At 48.8% G+C, this 23,887-nt stretch overlaps 1 protein-coding gene across 1 annotated transcript; it reads left to right on the forward strand.

The window, feature by feature from the left end:
* Positions 1 to 9,207: 9,207 nt before the first annotated feature.
* Positions 9,208 to 13,323, forward strand: LOC135441970 (serine/threonine-protein kinase PAK 3-like; the record flags this gene model as incomplete). The annotated part of the gene is made up of 6 exons (XM_064701520.1): positions 9,208 to 9,261; positions 9,395 to 9,532; positions 10,095 to 10,356; positions 12,150 to 12,213; positions 12,903 to 12,951; positions 13,211 to 13,323. Coding segments are annotated over exons 2-6 (575 nt in total), but the record flags the coding sequence as incomplete, so codon positions are not given.
* Between the last annotated feature and the right edge of the window lie 10,564 nt (positions 13,324 to 23,887).

Below are 23,887 nucleotides of genomic sequence, written 5' to 3' on the forward strand. Positions count from 1 at the left end.
CTGCGTGGGCCCAAAGGACGCAGGGCTTTAGCAGCTGAAGATGAGGCAGCGTGGGGCCAGGGGGCCAAGAAGGCCAAGGGCACGGTGGCTGTGCCAGCAGCAGTGGGGCAGCAGGAGCAGGGCAGTGAGCGTGGCCTGTGCTGGGCAGCGCCGCGGCCACAGCTGGAGTGCTGTGTGCAGCTGTGGGCCCTGGGAAGCAGAGAGTCATTGAGGGGCTGCAGCGTGTGCACAGAAGGACAGGGGAGCTGGGCAAGGGGGTGGAGCACAAGGCCAGTGAGGAGGCGCTGAGGGAGCTTCAGCCTGGACAATGGGAGGCTCTTGAGACACCTCCAGGCACAATTCTGGCAATCCCCTCATGACAGTGCTCAACACAAGGGCTGTTTCAGTGCCAAACATCCCCTCACTGCATCCAAGGGCTTTAGACTCTGGAGTGGGTGACACTTCCATCTTGTGGTTTGTTGGCTCCTTGGTTTGCAAGCACAAGATAGGCTGTTCATTTTCCTGTATATCCAGCAAGCAAAGATGCTTCTGCACAGCGTTTCCTGCTGTCTCCTGCCCTGGATGGGATTCTGATCCAGTTTTAGTTTTCCACATCTGCAGCAGCAATAGCAAAGGCATTGCTGTCGCTTTCATTGTTTTCCATTTCAGTGTTTCAAGAACTGAAAGGTCCATTTTTCTGAGATAACCTTGCTTGCTGACATTAGCCAGGCAGAAGAATCAACTTCATATCCATCTAGAGTGCTGTTGAATTGACCCATTTTAATTTCGTGGCTGTAACTTAGAACCCCTCTGTCGCTATGAAATGCTATGACCTTTTCCTTAGAATATGTGGTGATGGATGTGAAAAGCAATGAGGTTCTACATGATAGGTACCGGGCTGTCCCTCATGCTTCTCTCTTGCCACAGATGACAGAAGCAAGAGCCGTCTCTCCCCTGGCTCCCGCTGCTCCTGGAGAAGAAGCCAAAGAGGCGGACAATAAGGTGGATGGCAACAACCATTCAATGTTCTTCACACCTCCTTGTTCTAAACCTGTAAGTGCCAGTTGTGTGTGGTGCTGTCTTTAGTGCAAGGCAGAGCTGCAAGTTTTGGAGCAGCCAGCACTTTGCTGTTGCAGGCTGAGGATGCTGGGTGCTGGAGTCCTGCCAGGAGCTAGGGATTTCCTCCAGGCAGCGACCGCACAACTTGGCCTCTGACCTGTCATTTTGAGGATGCAAAGGGCTGGTGCTTCTGGGAGAGCATCTGGCTGCTTGGCGCAGGGAAGTTCTGTCTCTTGGCTTCTGCAGTGCTATGGCCATGGGCAATGAGGTTGTGCTGGAGGTGCCAGGGCTTGGTTTGTTTGTTTTCCCTTTCTGGCAAGGTGTGTTTGGCTTGTGAAAGTGGTCTGCACTTTCCTTGAGCAGTTCTTCACTGGTAGAGTCTAATTTAGGCACTCTGTCTTTTGGCTTTTGATAAGCTGCAAAGGGAGGGTTGTGTTCTCCGTGCAGCTGTGGGAGGCAATTATTGGCCCATGTGGAAAAGAAGAAAGTGCAGAGTTGCGAAGTCTTCTTGTGAGGCCAAAAGCAGAAGCGGCCAGTTTCTGCTGGGGCATATTTTGGTGTAGTCCGCAGCTTTGGAAAGCGCCTTGGAGCCTGGAGTGAAGGTGAAGCTGCAAGTCCTTGGCTGCTGTCTTGTGTTTCTTGGAAATTAGACCATCTTGCAATGGTGCCTGCTGTATCTGAAGGGAAATGGGGCGTCTTTGTGTCTGGGGAGCTGCGTGGGCCCAAAGGACGCAGGGCTGGTGGACTTGAGCAGCTGCAGATGAGGCAGCGTGTGGCCAGGTGGCCAAGCAGGCCAAGGGCACGGTGGCTGTGCCAGCAGCAGTGGGGCAGCAGGAGCAGGGCAGTGAGCGTGGCCCTGTGCTGGGCAGTGCCACGGCCACAGCTGGAGTGCTGTGTGCAGCTGTGGGCCCTGGGAAGCAGAGAGTCATTGAGGGGCTGCAGCGTGTGCACAGAAGGACAGGGCAGCTGGGCAAGGGGGTGGAGCACAAGGCCAGTGAGAAGGTGCTGAGGGAGCTTCAGCCTGGACATTGGGAGGCTCTTGAGGCACCTCCAGGCAGACCTCCATCAATCCCTGAATAACAGTGCTCAGCACAAGGACTGTTTCTCCTCCAAACATGCCATCACTGCATCCAAAGGCTTTAGTCGCTTGAGTGGGTGACACTTCCATCTTATGGTTTGTTGGCTCCTTGTTTTGCAAGCACACGATAGGCTGTTCATTTTCCTGTTTATCCAGCAAGCAAAGATGCTTCTGCACAGCGTTTCCTGCTTTCTCCTGCCCTGGATGGGATTCTGATCCAGTTTTAGGTTTCCACATCTGCAGCAGCAATAGCAAAGGCATTGCTGTCGCTTTCATTGTTTTCGATTTCAGTGTTTCAAGAACTAAAAGGTCAATTTTTCTGAGATAACCTTGCTTGCTGATAGCAGCCACGGAGGAAGATCAACTTCATATCCATCTAGAGTGCTGTTGAATTGGCCCATTTTAATTTCGTGGCTGTAACTTAGAACCCCTCTGTCGCTATGAAATGCTATGATTTTTTTCTAAGAATATATGGTGGTCGATGTGAAAAGCAATGAGGTTCTACATGATAGGTACCGGGCTGTCCCTCATGCTTCTCTCTTGCCACAGATGACAGAAGCAAGAGCCGTCTCTCCCCTGGCTCCCGCTGCTCCTGGAGAAGAAGCCAAAGATGGGCAAAATGAGGTGTGTGACAACAACCCTCCAACATTGCTCACACCGCCTTGTTCTAAACCTGTAAGTTCCAGCTGTGTGTGGTGCTGTCTTTAGTGCAAGGCAGAGGTGCAAGTTTTGGAGCAGCCAGCCCTTTGCTGTTGCAGGCTGAGGATGCTGGGTGCTGGAGTCCTGCCAGGAGCTAGGGATTTCCTCCAGGCAGCGACCGCACATCTTGGACTCTGACTTGTCATGTTGAGGCCGCAAAGGGCTGGTGCCTCTGGGAGAGCATCTGGCTGCTTGGATTAGGGAAGCACTATCTCTTGGCTTCTGCAGTGCTATGGCCAAGGGCAAAGGAGGTTATGCTGGAAATGCCAGCAATTGGTTTGTTTGTTTTCCCTATTTGGCAAGGCGTGTTTGGCTTGTGAAAGTGGTCTGCACTTTCCTTGAGCAGTTCTTCACTGGTAGAGTCTAATTTGGGTACTCTGTCTTTTGGCTTTTGATAAGCTGCAAAGGGAGGATTTTGTTGTCTATGCATTTATGGGGGTAATTATTTTCCCATGTGGAAAAGAAACAAAGTGTGGCGTTGTGAAACATCCTTGTGAGGGCAAAAGCAAAAGTGGCCAGTTTCAGCTGGGCCATATTTTGCTGTGGTCCACAGCTTTACCAAGTGCCTTGAAGCCATGAATGTGGGTTAAGCTGCAAGTCCTTGGCTGCTGTCTTGTGTTTCTCGGAAGAGGCAGACCATCTTGCAATGGTGCCTGCTGTATATTAAGTGAAATGGGGCGTCTTTGTGTGTGGGGAGCTGTGTGGGCCTAAAGGATGCAGGGCTGTTGGACTTGAGCAGCTGAAGATGAGGCAGCGTGTGGCCAGGTGGCCAAGCAGGCCAAGGGCACGGTGGCTGTGCCAGCAGCAGTGGGGCAGCAGGAGCAGGGCAGTGAGCGTGGCCCTGTGCTGGGCAGCGCCGCGGCCACAGCTGGAGTGCTGTGTGCAGCTGTGGGCCCTGGGAAGCAGAGAGTCATTGAGGGGCTGCAGCGTGTGCACAGAAGGACAGGGCAGCTGGGCAAGGGGATGGAGCACAAGGCCAGTGAGAAGGCGCTGAGGGAGCTTCAGCCTGGACAATGGGAGGCTCTTGAGACACCTCCAGGCACAATTCTGGCAATCGCCTCATGACAGTGCTCAGCACAAGGGCTGTTTCAGTGCCAAACATCCCCTCACTGCATCCAAGGGCTTTAGACTCTGGAGTGGGTGACACTTCCATCTTGTGGTTTGTTGGCTCCTTGTTTTGCAAGCACACGATAGGCTGTTCATTTTCCTGTTTATCCAGCAAGCAAAGATGCTTCTGCACAGCGTTTCCTGCTTTCTCCTGCCCTGGATGGGATTCTGATCCAGTTTTAGTTTTCCACATCTGCAGCAGCAATAGCAAAGGCATTGCTGTCGCTTTCATTGTTTTCCATTTCAGTGTTTCAAGAACTGAAAGGTCCATATTTCTGAGATAACCTTGCTTGCTGACAGTAGCCAGGCAGAAGAATCAACTTCATATCCATCTAGAGTGCTGTTGAATTGACCCATTTTAATTTGGTGGCTGTAACTTAGAACCCCTCTGTCACTATCAAATGCTATGATTTTTCCTTAGAAGATGTGGTGGTAGATGTGAAAAGCAATGAGGTTCTACATGATAGGTACCGGGCTGTCCCTCATGCTTCTCTCTTGCCACAGATGACAGAAGCAAGAGCCATCTCTCCCCTGGCTCCCGCTGCTCCTGGAGAAGAAGCCAAAGAGGTGGAAAATGAGGTGGATGACAACAACCATTCAATGTTCTTCACACCTCCTTGTTCTAGACCTGTAATGCCAGTTGTGTGTGGTGCTGTCTTTAGTGCAAGGCAGAGCTGCAAGTTTTGGAGCAGCCAGCACTTTGCTGTTGCAGGCTGAGGATGCTGGGTGCTGGAGTCCTGCCAGGAGCTAGGGATTTCCTCCAGGCAGCGACCGCACAACTTGGCCCCTGACCTGTCATGTTGAGGACGCAAAGGGCTGGTGCTTCTGGGAGAGCATCTGGCTGCTTGGATTAGGGAAGCTCTGTCTCTTGGCTTCTGCAGTGCTATGGCCATGGGCAATGAGGTTGTGCTGGAGGTGCCAGGGCTTGGTTTGTTTGTTTTCCCTTTCTGGCAAGGTGTGTTTGGCTTGTGAAAGTGGTCTGCACTTTCCTTGAGCAGTTCTTCACTGGTAGAGTCTAATTTAGGCACTCTGTCTGTTGGCTTTTGATAAGCTGCAAAGGGAGGATTGTGTTCTCCGTGCAGCTGTGGGAGGCAATTATTGTCCCATGTGAAAAAGAAGAAAGTGCGGAGTTGCGAAGTCTTCTTGTGAGGCCAAAAGCAGAAGCGGCCAGTTTCTGCTGGGGCATATTTTGGTGTAGTGCGCAGCTTTGGAAAGCGCCTTGGAGCCTGGAGTGAAGGTGAAGCTGCAAGTCCTTGGCTGCTGTCTTGTGTTTCTTGGAAGAGGTAGACCATCTTGCAATGGTGCCTGCTGTATCTGAAGGGAAATGGGGCGTCTTTGTGTCTGGGGAGCTGCGTGGGCCAAAAGGACGCAGGGCTGGCGGCCTTGAGCAGCTGAAGATGAGGCAGCGTGTGGCCAGGTGGCCAAGAAGGCCAAGGGCATGGTGGCTGTTCCAGCAGCAGTGGGGCAGCAGGAGCAGGGCAGTGAGCGTGGCCTGTGCTGGGCAGCGCCGCGGCCACAGCTGGAGTGCTGTGTGCAGCTGTGGGCCCTGGGAAGCAGAAAGTCATGGAGGGGCTGCAGCGTGGGCACAGAAGGACAGGGGAGCTGGGCAAGGGGTGCAGCACAAGGCCACGGAGGAGGTGCTGAGGGAGCTTCAGCCTGGACATTGGGAGGCTTTTGAGGCACCTTCAGGCGGATTTCCATCAATCCACTCAAGACAGTGCTCAGCACAAGGGCTGTTTCAGTGCCAAAAATCCCATCACTGCATCCAATAGCTTTAGACAGTGGAGTGGGTGACATTTCAATCTTGTGGTTTGTGGGTTTCCTAGAAGGAGAAGCCCTATTCATTTTCTCTTTTTCCAGCAAGTAAGGATGCTTCCGCGTAAACTTTCCTGTCCTTATAGGCACTGTAAGGGATTCTGAGCCCTTTTTACTTTTCAATGTCTGCTCAGCAGTTGTAAAGACCTTGCTGGCTCTTTCCTACTTTTCCATTTCAGAGGTTTCAAGAACCAAAAGCTGCCTTTTGCAGAGAGAAATTTTCTTGCAAATAGCAGCCAGGGAGGAATATCGAAGTCATAGCCATGTACTGTTTTTTTGAATGTCCCCATTTCAATCTGGTTGGAGTGACTTAGAATGCCATTGCTAACAAAGTTGATGAGTTCTCCTTATAAGAGGTGGCGGTCGGTATGAGGACAAACAAGGTTATAGGCACCAGGTAACGTCGTGTCCTTATGAATCTCTCTTGCCACAGGTGAGAAAAGCAAGAGCCGTCTTCCCCCTGGCTCTCTCTGCTATTGAAGAAGAAGCCAGAGTGGAGGACAAAGAGAAAGACGACCACCGCCTTTGTCCAGCCATGGTCAGACCACGGCCTGCTCATCATTTCAAGAGAGTAAGTGCCCCTTGTGGGGGGCGCTGTCTTTAGTGCAAGGCAGAGGTGCAAGTTTCTGAGCAGCCAGCGCTTGCTGTGTCTGGCCAAGAATGCTGAGTACCAGAGTCCTGCAGGACGTAGTGATTTCCCGCAGGCAGTGACAGCGAGAAATTGGCCTTTGACCTGTCCTGTTGGGGCAGTGCAGAACTGGGGGCTTCATCTGAGCTTCTGGCTGCTTGGTTTAGGGAAGCTCCATCTCTGGGCTTCTGCGATGTCATGGCCAAGGGCACACGTGGTAGTGCTGGAGGTCAAAAGTCTTTCTTGTGTTTTTTTCCCTTTTTGGAAAGGTGTGTTTGCCTTGTGGAAGTTTTCTTGAGTCATTCTTCACTTGTAGACACAGTTGGCCCAGCTGTGTTTTTGCTTTTGGGAAGGTTCAAACACCAGATGGGGAAACTTTCTGCTGATCCATTTAGTGGTGAAGTCTGCAGCTTTGGCAAATGCATTGGAGCCCAGAGTGGGGGTGATGCTGCAAGTCCTTGACTGCTGTCTTGTGTTGCTCAAATCAGGAAGGCCAACTTGCTGTGGTGCCTGCTGTATCTGAGGTGAAATGGGCACCTTTGTGGCTGCGGAGCTGCGTGGGCCCAAAGAACGCAGGGCTGGTGGCCGTGAGCAGCTGAAGATGAGGCAGCGTGGGGCCAGGGGGCCAAGAAGGCCAAGGGCACGGTGGCTGTGCCAGCAGCAGTGGGGCAGCAGGAGCAGGGCAGTGAGCGTGGCCTGTGCTGGGCAGCGCCGCAGCCACAGCTGGAGTGCTGTGTGCAGCTGTGGGCCCTGGGAAGCAGAAAGTCATGGAGGGGCTGCAGCGTGGGCACAGAAGGACAGGGGAGCTGGGCAAGGGGTGCAGCACAAGGCCAGGGAGGAGGTGCTGAGGGAGCTTCAGCCTGGACAATGGGAGGCTCTGGAAGCACCTCCAGACAGACTTCCATCAATCCCTGCATGACAGTGCTCAGCACAAGGGCTATTTCTCTTCCAAACATCCCATCACTGCATCCAAGGGCTTAAGATACTGGAGTGGTTGACATTTCCATCTTGTGGTTTGTGGGTTTCCTAGGAGGCGAAGCCCTGTTCATTTTCTCTTTTTCCAGCAAGCAAGGATGCTGCTGCACCATCTTTTCTGCCCTTATCAAGCTCTGGAAGGCATTTTGCACCCTCTTTGTACCTTGATGCAGATGGAGCTTTTGTGTTTCCAAGCCTACATGCATGGCCTAGAAGATCACTTTGAGTTTAACACTGTCTCTGTCATTCTACAGCCCAGAGAATCACTGTGTGATGTGTTTGGAAATTTAGCAGGAGGTCAATGCCCTTGCATTCTAGCTGCTCCTCAGAGATCACAGAAACTGGAAGGGGCTGGACTGCATTTCTGATTCCAGCCACTTTAGCACTGTCAATGTGGTTGAGTCCAAGAGAACTTACCTGAGCACAGATGCACAAAGAGTGCAGTTCCCAGTGCAGTGCTCTGGGACTAATTCCTTTCCATAAGGACCTAAAATCTCCACATTCCCCAAGAGTGTACTTTTTTGAGCAACAGGAGAGCAATCTCAGGATTGCTGCTGATCGGCACACAAGCTACCATGTTTTGATGTGTGCAGCAACAGAGAGGGCAGTAACTGGAGATTATAGTAGTGAGATCTATCCATCTATCTTCCTACCTATCTATCTAGGTAACATTTACATAACTGAATATTCCTGGCTCTGGTCCAAGGCAGTTGGAGGTGCAAAGATCACCAAAAGCATTCCTTTCTGGAGAGGATTAGAGACATGTTCCCTCGACCAATTCTGAGCAGGCAGAGATGTTTCCCCCTCCAGATATGATGGTTTTTCCATTCAGAATTGTTTTCCTCCTCTGGCCTCTTGTTTCCTGATGTCTCCAGTTAATTCTTTCAATTTCTGCCTGTCCTAGAGAGGTGCAACAATTCCATGTTCAGGTGGTGTTTGGTGACTCTGGTCATATGTGCCATGCATTACATGACACATGGTTTCCTTCACCGGCTTCCTCAGGGCTGTGTAAGTGCATTCGTTAATGGGGCCTTAGGAGAGCGTCTGTTTCTGCTGGTCAGAATTCTCAGTTGACAAAAGAGGGAGAAGAAACACTTTGGTCCTCCTCCATGTACTGAGGTGGCCATAGAGGCTCTGTGACCTCCATCAGAGATCTTTGCATGCATCCTCATCTCCTGAGTGACCAGGTTTGCCAAAAAAAGAGTGGATGTCAGAAAGGCAGAAATGCTGGTGCAGGCCTGAAGAGAACGTGAACTCCAGGAGTGTCTCTCACAAGGGCTGAGCTCACCCAGGTTGACACCTGCAGAGCCAGGATGGAGCTGTGGGACAGGCTGGGGTGTCAGTCTCTACTGAAAGACAAACAGGACATGGCAGAAGCAGAGGGAGGCCCTCACCAGACCCTTGAGAAATGCCACACATTCCCTGTCAGCTGCCTGAGAGGCTGTTGGAGCTTCAATCCCAGATGGTTCCTGATTATAAGGCCAAGGTTGCTTTGGAATCTGTGCCTCCCCTCGGGCAGAGAACGACCCAGGAGAGCAGCAGCACAGTGCTCTGGGAACGTGTGAGCCCAGCAGTCTTTGAGTCTTGGCCCACAAAAGTCATACGGGAAGTTGAAACCCATCTTCTCTTGCTTTCTGTGCAGGTGCTTCTAGAGAAAGGGCAGGAGCACACTGCCTCATCTGAGCTGCCATGCCAGACTCAGGGAGAGCTGTTCCCTGCCCGAGGGCAGGAAGAGCAGCTCAGGCAGCAGGTGGAAGAGCCACAGGAGAATGGCCAGATGAGCCTGACTGGCCAGGGCACAGAGGGAAGGGCAGGAATAGGGGCGTAAACCAGAGCTCTTGGGACTGAGGAGGCCAGGAGTCCCACAGGCACTGGAAGCACAGGGCCTTGGAATTTGCAGAGATCAGCCCTGGGACAGGAGGTTTGCAATGGAAGCAGATGTGGGGAGGGAAGCAGAAAGAAGTGGCTGAATAAATGTGATTTTGAGGCTGCAAGAGGAAAAAGCTGAGCTTGATGGCAGCTCCCAGCCACTTGCTCTGCATTTGTGTGCACAGAAGATCAAGGCAGAGCCACAAGCAGAGCTGCCCAAAGCTCAGAGTGCCATCATGGATGTGAAGAGAAAGAACAAGGAAGACATGGGAAGAATTCAAGAGGAGAATCTCCATCAGTACAGGAGCCATCAACAAAACCAGGTGAGTGAAAGAGTGGCAGCCACTCCACTCATGAAATGTCCTCTCCCTTCTCCTTTACAGTCTATCAAGGGACACGTGCAGGCAGAGCTGCAGGACTCTGAGGCTAGCAACAGGGCAAGGGAGAAGAGGCTGGAGGAAGAAATGAAAATTGTCAGAGAGAAACTTAATCGCCTCCCTTAGGCTCTAGAATGAGTGAAAGAGGGATTCAGTCACTGCAGGCACCAAACTGGTGGTTTCTGCCTTTCTTGCCTTTCCGCTCAGAGCAGCAGGGAGTGGGGCCATGCCTCTGAGTGCCATCCTGCTCTAGTGTGTATCACAGTCACTCTGAAGGACATTTCCCGGTGTGCTGAATCTCCACTGCTGCTCTGTTCTTCTGGCCTATTCCTGCTCTCCTTGTTCCTTCAAGTGTTTTTACAGTGGAACATGGTGACCCAGATGGAGGACTGAAACAAGCTGTCTGTATCCCTTGTCAATCTGTTCTTTCCCTTTCCTCACAGTCGATGACTCCTGGCTGACAGGGACAAGCTGTAGTGTCTGACTGCTTTGTTCTGTTTGACTTGAGGTGCGAGTGTTGACATCTCACCGGGCAGCCTGCGAAGAATTCCAGCCAATGTCTGGCAATGAAGGACCCCAAGTTTGGAGTGAGGCACAGGAACAGTGCCCACCAGAAGTGCTCCAGGTCCAGCACATCATGGGCTCTGATCCTGCTGCCGCAGCAGCATCATCCCAAGGAAGCCTTTCTGTTGAACCTCGGAGCTCAAGCTCGGGCAGTTACTTCATCTCCCTGAAAGAGGAGACTGAGGAGAAGCACCTGGAGATGCTGGGTACGTCTGGGGTGTTTCTTGTCTGAGGGACAGTGTGTTGTGGGCAGGTGTCAGCAGAGCTGTACCAAATGCTCCTCCTGAGTTTGGTGTCACAGGGCCATTTAGGAGTCCCCAGAGGAAGTGCTGTGCTCCGAGGCAGCGAGAGAGCTCTGGGTGTTCCTGCTGCCTCTGAGGGCACCTGGGATGGGCTTGGGTTTGCCTGAGCTTCCCTCTCTGCTAAAGGGTGAAGCAGGAATTGTTCTTGGATCAGCAGAAGGCTGTGACCTTGCAAATGATCTAGACAAGTCTCGTGTGCTAGTGGCCAAACTGAACAGAATTTCTTTTTTTCCTAAATTCTCCTTAGACTCCTGACTTCGAACCAGTAATCCGAGCAAAAAACTTCACGGAAATGGACTGGTTTTGGAGTTTTGTCTTTTTGGTTGGGGATTATTTTTTTTTTCTGTGAGAGGGGCCATGTTTTTGTGTTGTTTATTTTTTGTGGAGGCCTTCTTTTTTTTTTCTGTGGCAGGATTTTTTGTGTTTTGGGTTTTTTCGGTTTACGGGTTTTGGGGCTTTTTTAGTGGAGTTGGTTTTTTCTCCACTCTGAAATAGCCCTTCTGCCCCATGTCTTACTGATGGCATTTTTATGACTGCTGCTTTTACCACTACTACATTTGCAGTTTATTTTCACAAGAATGCTATCTTTTTGTCAATAAGAATTACTTTGAAAGGACATCAGGTTACAGGACAAATAGAGAGCAAGTGGTGTTTTCCATGTGCCCCCAAAGAAAAAAGCGATACTTTTGTAGCAACCTTTATTTAATCTTCTAGTTTTATGCTTATCAAGATGAGTCCAAGAGATGTATCCAAGTGGCGTCATCAGATAAAACTGTACTGCAGGCATTTCTCAGGAGAGAGCCTCCAGCCCAGCCATGGTATATTCCTCAGATCCATGGCACTTTTCCATACCCGATTCCCACTCTTTCCCATGACTGTTAGAATCCTACCCATTGGCCCAAGCCCTGCTCAGATCAGTCTCTAGGAAAACACATCAAGTCTTTTGTGATTCTGCAGCACAACCCAATGAATCTGCTTCTTGCCTGTAACAGCTGCCAGTGCTGTGCTCTCAGATAAGACCTGGTGGGGCTGAGACCAGAGCCCAGTGGATTCTGTGTCTGCCATCACCTGTTGGGACAAAAAGGGCACTGATCTGTGCCTCGGTGTGGCTGATCTCAAAGCCCATCCTGTTGTGTCCTCAAGGGGGGCAACAGCTTGTAAGAGGCTCAGGGTGGCTGTGGCTTCTTCCCACTGCTTGCCAGTGCTCATGCTTGGGCTTTGCCAGCCTCGTTGTGCTAGCTGCCCTGCCCCTGAGGGCTGGAGGGACTGCAGAGGCTGGAGCCTTCCTTAGCTGGGAGAGGGGCATCTTTGAGCTCAGCCTGCTCATAAACAGGTCAGGCTCCTGATGCTGAAAGCCCTTTCGGGATCAGTAAAGCCCTGCTCTGCTTTACAAATGGAAATAAATTCCTTTGGCCAACTGCTGAAAGGTGGGGAAGATGTTCTTCTCTCCTGGGAATGCATCTCCCCGTGCTTTGTTTCCTGTCAAGAGAACTCTTCAAAGGACTGTACAGAATCAGTCTCTCTGCCAGCCATCTGCACTGCAGGGCTGCCTGTCCTGTTGCTCTTGTGGTTGTGGTTGTTGCTACCCAGCTGACCACAAAGGGCTCAGAGCCCCAGACAGTGGGGCTGCCTTTTGTATGTCCTGGAAGCTGGGATCTCTGCTTTAAAGTCAGCATCCTGCATTTTGTTTCCCTCAGAGAGAATGGTGAACCAGGAAAATCCCATTGTGATATACACCGAAATGGAACACATTGGCAGCGGGTGAGTCCAACCGCAGTTACTCCTGCACAGCCATGCGCCAGGTGTTTTTCTGGTGGAATGTCTATCCAGTGTGAAGTCAGGCCAGCTGTAAACATGTTCACACTCTGGGGATAGATGACCCCATCTCTCAGTGCTGCTCAGAATTTGTGAGTGTGCTCAGAAGGCATTGTCAGTGACATCTCCATGCTGCCAAGGTCTTGCCTGCATCAAGGAACAGGACCTGGAAGATCTCCTTGTGTCTCAAGTGTGGGACAGCTCTGTGTTAATTTCCTTAGCATTTTTGTATGTCTCAAAATCATACTGCTCCATTAATGAGAAAAGAAGAAACTTGCTTGCCTGAAAGAGGAACCTACCCTCTATCAAAGCTGTGTGAGATAACAGTTCCCAAGAACATTTCTTTCCCCTGCTTTGCAGAAGGAAATACTCTGTGGTCAGGATAGGAACCACACAGTTTAGAAAGTGAAACCCAAGAGGAAGGACTAAACTCCCTTTAGAAGTTGAACCCCAGTGCTTCAGGAACAGGCCCAGTGCCCATGCACTTGAGAGGAAAATGCATCATCTGCCTTCTGGCAGAGCCCTCCTGCCTCCTGCAGGTTTTTGACACTTCCAGCAGAGATCTCCTGTGTGGGCTGGCTTTCACTCTAGGAGATAAACAGCTTCTTCTTTCTCTGCTTCTATTTTGTTTCTAGGGGTTTTGGACAAGTGGTCAGAGCACTCAACAATGCCACAGGAGGAGAGGTAAATGTCAACAAGCCCCACAGACTCTGCAGCACATGAGGGCTTTCCCCTCTGGTGTGAGCTGCGGCTGGAGCTCTGTAACTGTCCCCCAAGGGAGCAGAGAAATGGGCTGTTGGAATGTCAGTTCCTAATTACTGCAGCATCTAATCACAAGGCAGTTTGGCACAGCTCAGCTGTGTCATTTAAATCACTTGCTCCATTTGCATTGTGGTCTCGTGCCACTAACTTCTCCAGTTAATGATTTTCAATGTCATTTAAGGTGGCCATAAAGAAAATACATCTTCAAGGACTGAGAACGAAGGAACTAACTGTTAATGAAATCATGATCATGAAGAAGTGTAGGAGTCCCAGTGTTGTGAATTATTTAGACAGGTGAGAGGTCATGGTCATATCCCATCAATGGGCATTTACATACAGCAAACATGAGAGGTTAAAAACCCACTTTGGTCAGTGGCAGAAAGTAGAGCTGTTCATTTTTTATTTATTCATATTTCTTTACTCATCTCCAATGGATGTGAGGAGAGTACATCTTGTCTGCATGAGTTTTCCCTGCCACTTGTCGTTTGAAAATTATTCCAAAATTATTCAAACCTGGATCAGCTGTTTCTTACTAAGTCAACACCCTCAAAGTACACTGCCTCCACATTTTTCCGGGATTTATTTTTTAAAGATTCTTAAATGCTGACGAACCATCCTAAAGTGGATTTCTCTTAGATCGTTGCCCCTCTTTGTCACTGCTGTGCATGCCAGGAAGACTAGGTGCTTATTTCCAGGAACACCATGCCTGACAGTTTTTTACCTGGGCTGTTACTAAACTGCATTTTTCACCTGCTGGCCATCTAAGACATCTTATTATTCACTGCTGTGCCTTTCTCCTCCAGACTGCACAGACTGCAGATTGTCTATTCCTTTGATTCTGTCCTAGTCACAAAGGTACCTGGAAACAAGAAACCCAGAAGCAAAACATCAAGGTAGCCATGCATGTTTATCTCCACGGCCTTGTTTCCTTCTTTCAGCTACCTTCTGGGTGAGGAACTCTGGCTGGTAATGGAGTACATGGATGGAGGTGCCTGAGTGATGTCATCCACAAGACCTTCCTGTCTGAAGACCACACTGCAGCCATCAGTCGGGAGGTCAGCAATCCCATCTGTGCTTCTGAGGCCTTGGGCAGGATTGTCTGGGAACAGGGGCTCAGAACAGGAGTGATTTCATGTGCCAAGCTTTGTTTCTGTGTGGCTGAAATGCTATGGGCAAGTAAAAGCACCTCAAGTGAAAGGCCTGCCAGTGCCCCTGCACTCACTGTACTCAGTGCCAGTACTCTTATCTCCTGCTGTTGTACTCTCGCTCCGCCTCTTGTATTTGCTGTTCCCCATCTTGCCTCACTAAACTTTTTTCTGTCTTCACTGCATTCCTTGCCTCTAAAAGCAAAGGTGCTGGTGGCAGGATTTGAAACAAAGAGCAAAGAAAAAAGAGAGACTCGATTCTCTCAGTCCTCAGCTAAAAAGGATAGGAGTGCAGCCAAAATGCTCTTTGCTTCTGAGCACATCCACTGCAGCAGGAGTCATCCTGGCTGGTTTGCAGGGGACAGTCTAAAAGAGCAGGTGATCTTGCTCTTTCCAAAGCTGACGTGCCTTTCCTCAGAAAGGTCCTGCTCTGCCAGTGTTGGAGCAGCAAGCTCTTCCACTCAGTGGCCATTACTGTTCTGCCATTACTCCCCATTCCCCTGGAGAGGGAATCTTTTCGATTCTTTGATTGTCTCTCATGTGATGAAATCACATCACTCATTTTTGCACTCCTCTTTCTGTTTCCTCTCTCAGTGCCTGCAAGGACTGGATTTTCTTCATTCAAACAATGTGATCCATCGAGATGTGAAGAGTGACAACATCCTTCTCAGAACCGACGGCTCTGTCAAGCTGAGTCAGTAGATTCTTGGTCAGGTGCAGCGTTCCAGGGATGTGGGTGTGGGGCTGCTTGCAGTGACAGCCAGCTCCCAAAACTGGTGCTGGTGGCAGCGCAGGGACACCCGCTGTGAGCTGAGGGCACAGATGCCACGTGCACAGAGATAGGACAAGGAACAAGAAGTCAAGAGTGTTGTTGTCCTGTGTGTGTCCCTTCCAGAGGGAGGGAGCTACAAGTCTAAAGTTTCCAAAGAACAAAAGCCACTGCTGGAGGCAGTGTAAAAAATCGGGGGATTTTTTAAGTTGCCATTGCCAGGAGATTGAACAGCAACTTTTCAAACCTCTACTGGGGAATTCTTTTGCTTGCTTTCCTAGTTGCACAGAATTCAAATAAAACCAGTATTTTGCTTTCTCCTCAGCTGATTTTGGCCTCTCTACTCAGCTCAACTCTGAGCAGAGCAGACCATGCTTGGTAGTCGGAACTCCTTGGTGGATGGCACCTGAAGTGGCGACAGGTCAACCATATGGCCCCAAAGTGGACATATGGTCTTTTGGAATTGTGGGCATTGAAATGTTAGAAAAAGAACCTCCTTACTGGGACCAAAGTCATGCCTCGGTAAGCAGCAAATACTCACTGATCCCACTGTATTTCTCACCTGTCCCATGCCCTGTGTGCCATTGGGCAAAATCCCATTGCCATCTGCTGGAACTACTTCCACCAAGGTCCCCTCTAAAAATGTCCCTGCAACACATCAGCATCTGCTGTAGATTTGGATACATCAGTGGGGGAACTCAAGCCTTACCACATGCAAACAAACTCCATTCTCAGGAAACACTTCCCTTTGGGTTATAAGTGGTTCCAGTTCTTTTGTCTGTGGAGATGGCCCCAGAAAAAGGAAACAAGCATCTTAGAACTTCCGTTATCTTTCCATAAATGAAGGAAGGAAACCCAAACCCAACAAAGTTTCTAAAACTGTAGTCTTTAGAGAGGAACCTAACCCAGTGTGCAGTTTCTTCTCACTGGGAAACATGCCTGAAACCTGGGCATGAGGGTGTAAAGGCCACTGAATCTCTTCTGCTTCTTGTGCAGTGCTGCTGCACTGCATTTAGTGACCGTGTTTCTTTCACAGCCCAAGGCATGTTCTCTGTGAAAACCAAGCCAGAGCCTGGTGATGTGGAGAGCCTGCCAAAACCTCCTGTTTGTTTCCTGGAACTTTCTGGGATGGGCCTACCACTAATGCATTGACTCGAGTAGCCAAATGAGCAGAGGGTGACCATATGGATGGCACCTCTCCTTCTTCTGACCATGACAATCTTTCTTTTGCTGCAAAATGGGAAGCTGCAATTTTCAGACTGCTGAGAGACAGGGCTGCAGGTGGCACCTTTGTGCCCAAGCAGGCATTTTCATCCCAATACACTTGTGCAGGCATCTTAATGTGGCTGTGTTGAAGATGAGTTTGTAAATCTTTATTTCCTTACCTGGGGACTACCTAATGCACTTTCTTTCTTTTCTTCCAATTCCCATTGTTTTCAAGAACAGCAGAAAAAGCTTGATGAGTTTTGTTCTAGGGCACGTGTGCTTAAAGGACCAACAGGCACTGCAGAGATGCCTTTCATGTACTAACCCTTGAAATTAGTTAGTACAGCAAAGTCCCTCTTCCAAAAAGCCTCTCAAGCTGGTATGAATCCTCAGAGAAGCAAACGTGCTTTTGCTGATGTAGTTCCCACTAACTAGGTCAGTCAATGAAATCATCTGCCAAGGCAAGATCTGCAGGATGGTGGAAAAGCTGTGGTTGTATCGGGGTTTGGGTTTTTGGTTGGCAAAGGAAAGTCATCTCTGGGTCTCTGTCAGGGCAGTAACTGCCACTGAAGAACAGAGGTTAAACAAAGGGATCTGGGAGAGCCTTAGAGATGTGAAAGCAGCAGGTGGAGCCTCGTGGTTGTTTTTCTCCAGGCTCGACAACTGATAGCCAAAGTAGGGACCCCAAAACTGCAGCATCCCAAGCTCCTCTCGGCTTTGCTGCGTGACTTCCTGAGCTGCTGCCTGCAGAGAGACGAGGAGCAGCGCTGGTCTGCCAAGGAGCTCCTGCAGGTAAAATGGGAAGGGGCTGCAGGTGAAAAAGGGGCTGAGGGATGGGCTCCTCCTCCACTCAAGTCCAAGGCATCAGATCAGCCCTCTTCTTCCTCACTTCCACTCTTGGTGCTCTTCAAATGAAAATGGTGAGGAATCTTGGACCGGGCTAGGCTGGCAGGGCCCTGTAAAGCTCCTCTGGTCCAAGGGTCCTGCAATGAGCAGGGACATCTTCAAAGAGATCAGGTTGCTCAGAGCCCTATGCCACCTGACTTGGAATGGTTGCAGGGATGGGGCACCTTCAAGCTCTTGGGGCAACCTGTGCCAGGCTTGCACCATGCTCCGAGTAAACAAGTTCTTCCTTAGACCTACTCTGACTTGATCCCCATTTTGTTTAAAAATATTCCCCCACATCCTATTGTAACTGGCCCTGTTAAAAAAGATGTCCCCCACTTTCTTCAAAGCCACGCTGAAGTCTTGGAAAGGGGCAATAAAGTCTCCCTGGGGCCTGTTCTTCACAAAGCTGAATAACTCCACCTCTCTCTACATTTCCTCAGAGGAGAGGTGCTCTGTTTTCTGTTTCTGTCACCCTCTTCGTTTTTTAATTTGGTGCTGTGTTCAGTTTTACCTAATGGCAAAAGAATTGAAGTAGAGCAATGCAGCGTACAGAGACATGAAATGGAGGTGCAGGAAGCCAAGGAAGCCAGTCCCAGCTGAGCAGTCAGAGATTTGGCTGTGGGCAGGAGGGGCTGTGGGGGTTCACTCTGAGCCTCTGAGGGGCCCTGGTTTGTGCCCCCCAGCCCACCCTCAGAGGTTTCTGCCACACAAACAGGGACAGCCAGGAGGGACTTGTCCCAGCCCCATCTGCTGCCTGGCACCCTCAAGCAGACGGGAACTGGGCCAGGGTTACTGCCAGGTTGTGTGGCAGAGAGGGAACTGCAGGGCCCAGTGCCCCTGGGCTGGCCCTGCTGGGAAGGAAGGTGCCAACCAGCACACGAGGGGCAGGGCATGGAAAGGCAGACACTGCTCTGTCTCCCTGCGGAAATCAGCACAGTGCCTGTCTTACAAAGAGAGGGACCAATGAGAGGCTTTGGAGTTTCCTGAAAAGAAGAAACTCCAAGGACAGAAAGCACCAATTCTAAAGCACTGGCAGGGCTAAAATCTCAGCAAGATGAAGACACCTGTAGAAATGGATGAGTGGGATTCTAGGCCAGGTTTGCCTGTGATGGCAAAGTCCTGCACATAAAGATGGAGTTGTCCCATTGTTCCTCTTCCTGCATCCTTCTAGGGCCAGGAGAAATCCTGTGAAGCACTGAGCTTGGAAAGTCATGGTTCATTGTTTTTTGCTGATTTGGCTTTTTTCCCTTTGGGCAGCATCCATTTGTAAGATATGCTGAGCCTGCGTCCAGCCTGGTGCCACTGATTGTTTCAGTGAAGAGGAAGGAGACAAAAATGTGACAATCACATCAGGACCATTTATTTATTCCTTAACAGGTTTAGAGTAGGATTGTAGGTTACGACTAGGATTAGGATTATATTAAGGATAAGGATAAGGATAAGGATAAGGATAAGGATAAGGATAAGGATAAGGATAAGGATAAGCATAATGATAAGCATATGAATAAGGATAAGGATAAGGATAAGGATAAGGATAAGGATAAGGATAAGGATAAGGATAAGGATAAGGATAAGGATAAGGATAAGGATAAGGATAAGGATAAGGATAAGGATTAAGGTAAGGGTTAGGCTTAGAGTAGGATTGTCTAATAGGACTGCGGAGTAGGATTGAAAATCAATAAAGTTTCTGAAACCACAACTCACCTTGAAGATCCCCTTCCTTCTCACTCCGCGAATAAACTCGAGAATACCTTCTGAATTGTCTGTTGTTTCTTAAAGGTGGAAAGTGAAACAGTGTCTTTGGCATGGTGTGATGGTGGGGAAGGATATTCTTCATTTGTCCTCTCCAGACCAGACTGCCTTTGGAATATGGCCCACTGGTCTGTTTTTGGCCATCTTTGGTACTTCTATTTGAGGCAGAAAGGGCAATGGCATTTGCAGGCAAAAGCAAAGGAAGAATGGGGCAGCCCAAACATCTTATGCAGATACAGGCCTTCAGCATTGACTGGAGAGCATTGGGGCTCCTGCCACTTGGACTTGGATCCCTAAATGCAATAATCTCTTTGGCTGGAGGAGAGCCTTGCTCAAGTGAGAAAGCAGAAAGATCAGAGAGGGTGCTCGGGAAGGTCTCCTGTGGTGCAGAGCTGTCAGCGCCTGTGAGGTGAGAGCGGGCCCGGCCTTGCCCGGGCTGGAGCCCCAGCAGAGCCCCGGCAGAGGCAGGCTGGAAGGAGGCCCTTGGAGCTGCAAGAGGCAGCAGCCGGGCCCTGGGTGCCTCTTCCTGGGAGCGGGTGAATCCTCTGCCCTCAGAGCCCAGGTGGCAGCTGGTTGCTGCCGAGGAGAAGCACAGCCGTGCTGGGCACAGCGCGGCCTGGAGGCATTGGCGGTCTGGAGTGTGCCCAGGAGCAGGGAAAGGCCAAGGGCAGCCGCGGGCCGCTGGGCTGGCTGAGGATTCCTCCTCTTCTGCCGGCTGCCCTGCAACTCCTGGCAAAGGCCAGCAGTGTGTGCAGCACTCTGGGCACCGGGGCAGGGAGCCGGGCTGCTCGGCAGGCTGGAGCACAGGGCAGCCTCCTTCAGGCCCGGCACTTGTGCCAGGGAAGTGAGGCCAGCGTGAGGCAGGGACAGCTTGGCAGGGCCCATCTGCAGGAGCCAGCGCCTCACGCAGCTCTGGGAGGAAGCGCCTGCAATCCTGCAGTTCTGCACTGAGCCAGAGCAAAGGTGTGAGATGCAGAGTGTTTGGCAGAAATATTCAGGCCCACCAGGCCAGCCTGCTTTGTGCTCTCTGGCGCACAGCAAGCGCTGTGCAATGCAGCTCTGAGCTGCTGGGAGAGAGGCAGTCAGGGATGTGCCTGAGGTGTGTCAAGGGGTTAGCTGAAAATGTAATTAGGATAATTGAATAGGGAGGATGAGTCGAGGGGCCAGCTGGGAATAGAATTGGGATAGTAGAAGATTGCATATTTTAGTTAAGATTTTAAAATGAGGGAAGAAGCTAAGTTAGTAATACAGCTAGCAGAAATCACATACCTTAGGTAAAGAGTACCAAATATATTAGGATCATAAAGCTAGGAGTGACAGGAATAGAGGAAGCAATTGTGAAGAAGCAGAGACCATAGAAGTACCTTGCCTTAAGAATAATTGAATAGTCAGGAGAGGCTTGGACCATGAGCAGGTCAAAAGGTCTTGCCAACTGGCCATGAGAGAAGAGTTCACCATGAGGAAGACGGCTTTCTTCCTCCCATACAACCACTCCCTCATTTCAAAATCCCACCAACCCAGTTAAGGGAATACAATTGCGCAGCTGTTATAGATATTCAGCTGATAAAAATGCGAAGCAGGCGGGTAATAATTATGTACTATGGGTCCTTAGAAACCTAATGTAAAACCTTTTCTGTAGAAATAGAGAGCAGGAGTCTGCAACTCCTTGCACATGTCTTTGGAATCTAGTTCACATGTGTCCAGCGCTGCAATAAATACCCTTCTTTTCAACTATAATTAGTTGAAGATTCGTCTGTCTGTGCTTCAAGGGTTATGCTGGAGTAGTGAACTGATTTGGAAGGGAGCAGAAGAGTTTCAGCAGGCAATTTTTGGAAGAGATGGAAGGCTCTTGTGACTGAAAGGAAAGCCATTTGGAATGGAGTAATGATCCCAAAGTCCATACAATTGTATCTTTGTGTCTGAATTCAAATCAGAATGATTATAGATAGCTTCATGCAATTTGTGTACAAATTTATCAAAGTCTTCATTCTTCTTTGGTGAATTTGTGTAAAAGACATAGTGTGTAACTTATCTGGAAGTGCAAGGACAGCAGTATATGCTAGTTGTTGGCTCATCTGTAAGACTTGATCAATGCTCCTAGCCTAGGCAGTGGCAGTAGCTCAGGGCCCCTTGCCAAGTAACTGTTGTGCTGTTGAACCATACAGAGGATCACCCTGCACTCTCGGTCTTGCTGCTTCTTGAGCACACTTTTCCTCCCAGCTTTTATGAAACATCACCTGCTTATAGGGTGGCATTCTAAGTCTTTTTAGGGTATGCATATCAGCTGGAATTAATGTGTTAGATGGAAAAATATACTGCAGAAGTGACTGTGAAATTTGGGATTTTCAACTAAATTGTGAAATTGCAGCTCTCAATTTTTCTAAAATCTTCCAATTGAAAGGTTCTCAAACTCTACTTGCAGCATTAGTTACTACAGGAAAAGCTTCTACATCATTGGAGAGAAAAGTCCTTTCTACAATAGCTTCTGGAATAACTTTTTTCTACTGTAGTTTCTGAGCTGCTTCTATTTCAGGGTCACATTCCAACTCTAATTCCACATTCTTTACAGCGTGAGAGGGAGGATTTTGTTTAACCGGCTCAAATGCTGGCTCAGAGACAGAATGGAGGAGTTTTTGCTAGACAATGGCCATATTCAGCCAATGCACAATCCAGCCTGCTTGTAATAATGGACAATGGACACCTTCACAAAGAATTAATTGTGGACATATTCAGAAATGAGCTTGGTATATCCTTGAAAAAGATACAAGAAGAAGAGTCATCAGGACTCAGCAAGTTTGTCAGCAAGCTTGGGAAAATGAGCCATGGGTGGGCCAGACAACCCCAGCAAGATGCGTGAAAAATTAGGTGATCCAATCAGCATTCTATTTTAGGTGTGTGAACATCTAGGATTAACCAATCATGTACTAGCTAGAGACACGTGGGCAGTAAAGATTTATTATAAATAGAGTCTTTTTAGGAATAATAAATTTAGCTTCACTGGATCATATTGGTTATGTTGTGATGTCCCTGAACCTCCGCACCATGCACTTAAGGGTGTGTTGGTTTTCCCCAGGAAATGTACACATCTGGGGAAGGGCCCTTGGCAGAGAGGGGCTGGATTCCCAAGGAAACTGCTTCCCCAGGAGGCCCCAGTGAGACAGGTGCAAGTGTCTCCATTTGACTCCCTGCGTTTCCTCCAGTCCTTGAGGCCCCTTGCACTTTGCAGAGGGGCATGCAAAGGGAGAAGGCTGTGAAGAAATATGATTTATGTTCTCTTGATGCAGAGTGTGATTTTATACACTCTCTCCTATGGTGCAGATGCTCTTCATTTCTACTGTGTTGATTATTCTTATCGATACATATTTTAATTTGCTCTGGCATTCTTCCCATAAAAAAGTTTTCCTTGTGTATTTGATTTACGTCTGCAAATGTTGATACATAACTTTAGGTACCTGAATTTAGCCCATTTCTCCTCTCACTTTAATTTCAGAAAATGTCAGAATTACAGATGTAAGCACTAAAGTATCCAAGATTTCTGTGCAAGGGAAAGATGAGTAAACAGTAGTACAGCCCAATCTACATTACCTTTGGCAGTTACCAAAGCCAGTAGATATTTAGAAAAGTGTGCCTTCTTTCAGCAATATTACAAATAGATGGTTATATACAAATCAGAATATTATAATATTTGCTTTACACAAATATTAAAATGGATTCTATATGTGTGATGTTAATTAAACTTAGAGAGCTCCCAAGGCCTTGAACATACTTGAGACTGATTTTGCAATAAACTATCTTTTAAAACTCTGTATGGAAAGCAGAAGGTAGGAACATCAGTCATCTGTTGTTTTTGACTTTATTGTTATTTGAGATTGTAGTAAATACTGAGCATGAGCTGGGATGCAGAGTGTAATTGCTCATCTTTCCAAAGATAGATATGGATACTATTAACATGTGCCCTGTTTGTTGTTCCTAACTGCAGTAGTTTTATATTGCATTTTTATTGTTGTAATGTCTAAATGCAGTAGGAGAATATATATTTGACTTGGGGTAGTTTGGCTTTTGTTTTTCGAATAATAAAACCACTCTCGTCAGCCTGGTGAAGAAGAAATCTGCTTCTGTCCTTGTGTACAGCTATGGGTTTGTTCACATAGCTTCTCCTTCCCTTTTCTGCCTAGGCTTTCTCACCTGCAGTTTTCAGTAGAAAAGCAACAAACCTTTGAAAGGCTAAACCTCAACATAACTGTGACCCTCAATCAATACTTCCTTCTTCCAATTTCTAAAGATCTCTTTGTCCTGGGCACTCAGTATGGCCTTTTTCCTCAAAGTTCTTTGGCTGTCTTGAATGCTTACAGCGTAAAAGGTAATCCCTGATCTATTTTCAACTCCCTGCTCAGATGCAGACTGCTGGAAGGGAGCTAGGACTGGTACTGGAGACCTGGCAGCTTGTCCAGGAAGCAAAATTTTTGAAATGATGGTAATGTGGAGAAGCATGCAAGCCCAGGTGGTGAACTCATATATGCAAGTACTTGCAGTTTCCTGACAGGACTTTACAGTTCACGGGTATGGTCCTTTCTTATTTCTGTCCCTTAATGCTCAATCCTTGCCACATTTCTTCAACTTCTTTTGCATTGTCATCTTCCATGTTTTCTTCCTCTCTTCTTCTCTCTGTGACTTTCTATGCAGGATGGATAACGTGTCATACACTGTCAGCTTGCTCAGTGACCAAGAAGTGATATGATAGTGTAGAAATTGTAGGCACACAGTAGGCAAACGTGTCATGCTTCTGTGTGCCCTCTGCAGGCAGACCTGCTTCCCAAACCTTCAGTCAGACTTGGAAAAAAGGCTTGTCACCACTACTTTGTTGTGGTTTATGCATTGATGAAGAAACTCTTCCATCTCAGCCCGCTTAAGCGACTGCAGAGCAGGAATTGTTGCTTTGGTAGCAGATGTGCTGTCAGGGTCCTTACAGCTCCACAAGATGTGCCTCTCCTAGAACAGATTTTTGCATTTTTGTACAATAAAAACTATGTTTTAAATCGCACCAGTGTAAGTCATGCACTCCGGTAGATGTGTTTTCAGACAGAGATATTTATATATA

Source organism: Zonotrichia leucophrys, unplaced genomic scaffold (genome assembly GCF_028769735.1).
Source record: "Zonotrichia leucophrys gambelii isolate GWCS_2022_RI unplaced genomic scaffold, RI_Zleu_2.0 Scaffold_763_23887, whole genome shotgun sequence".
NCBI classification, from domain to species: Eukaryota; Metazoa; Chordata; class Aves; order Passeriformes; family Passerellidae; genus Zonotrichia; species Zonotrichia leucophrys.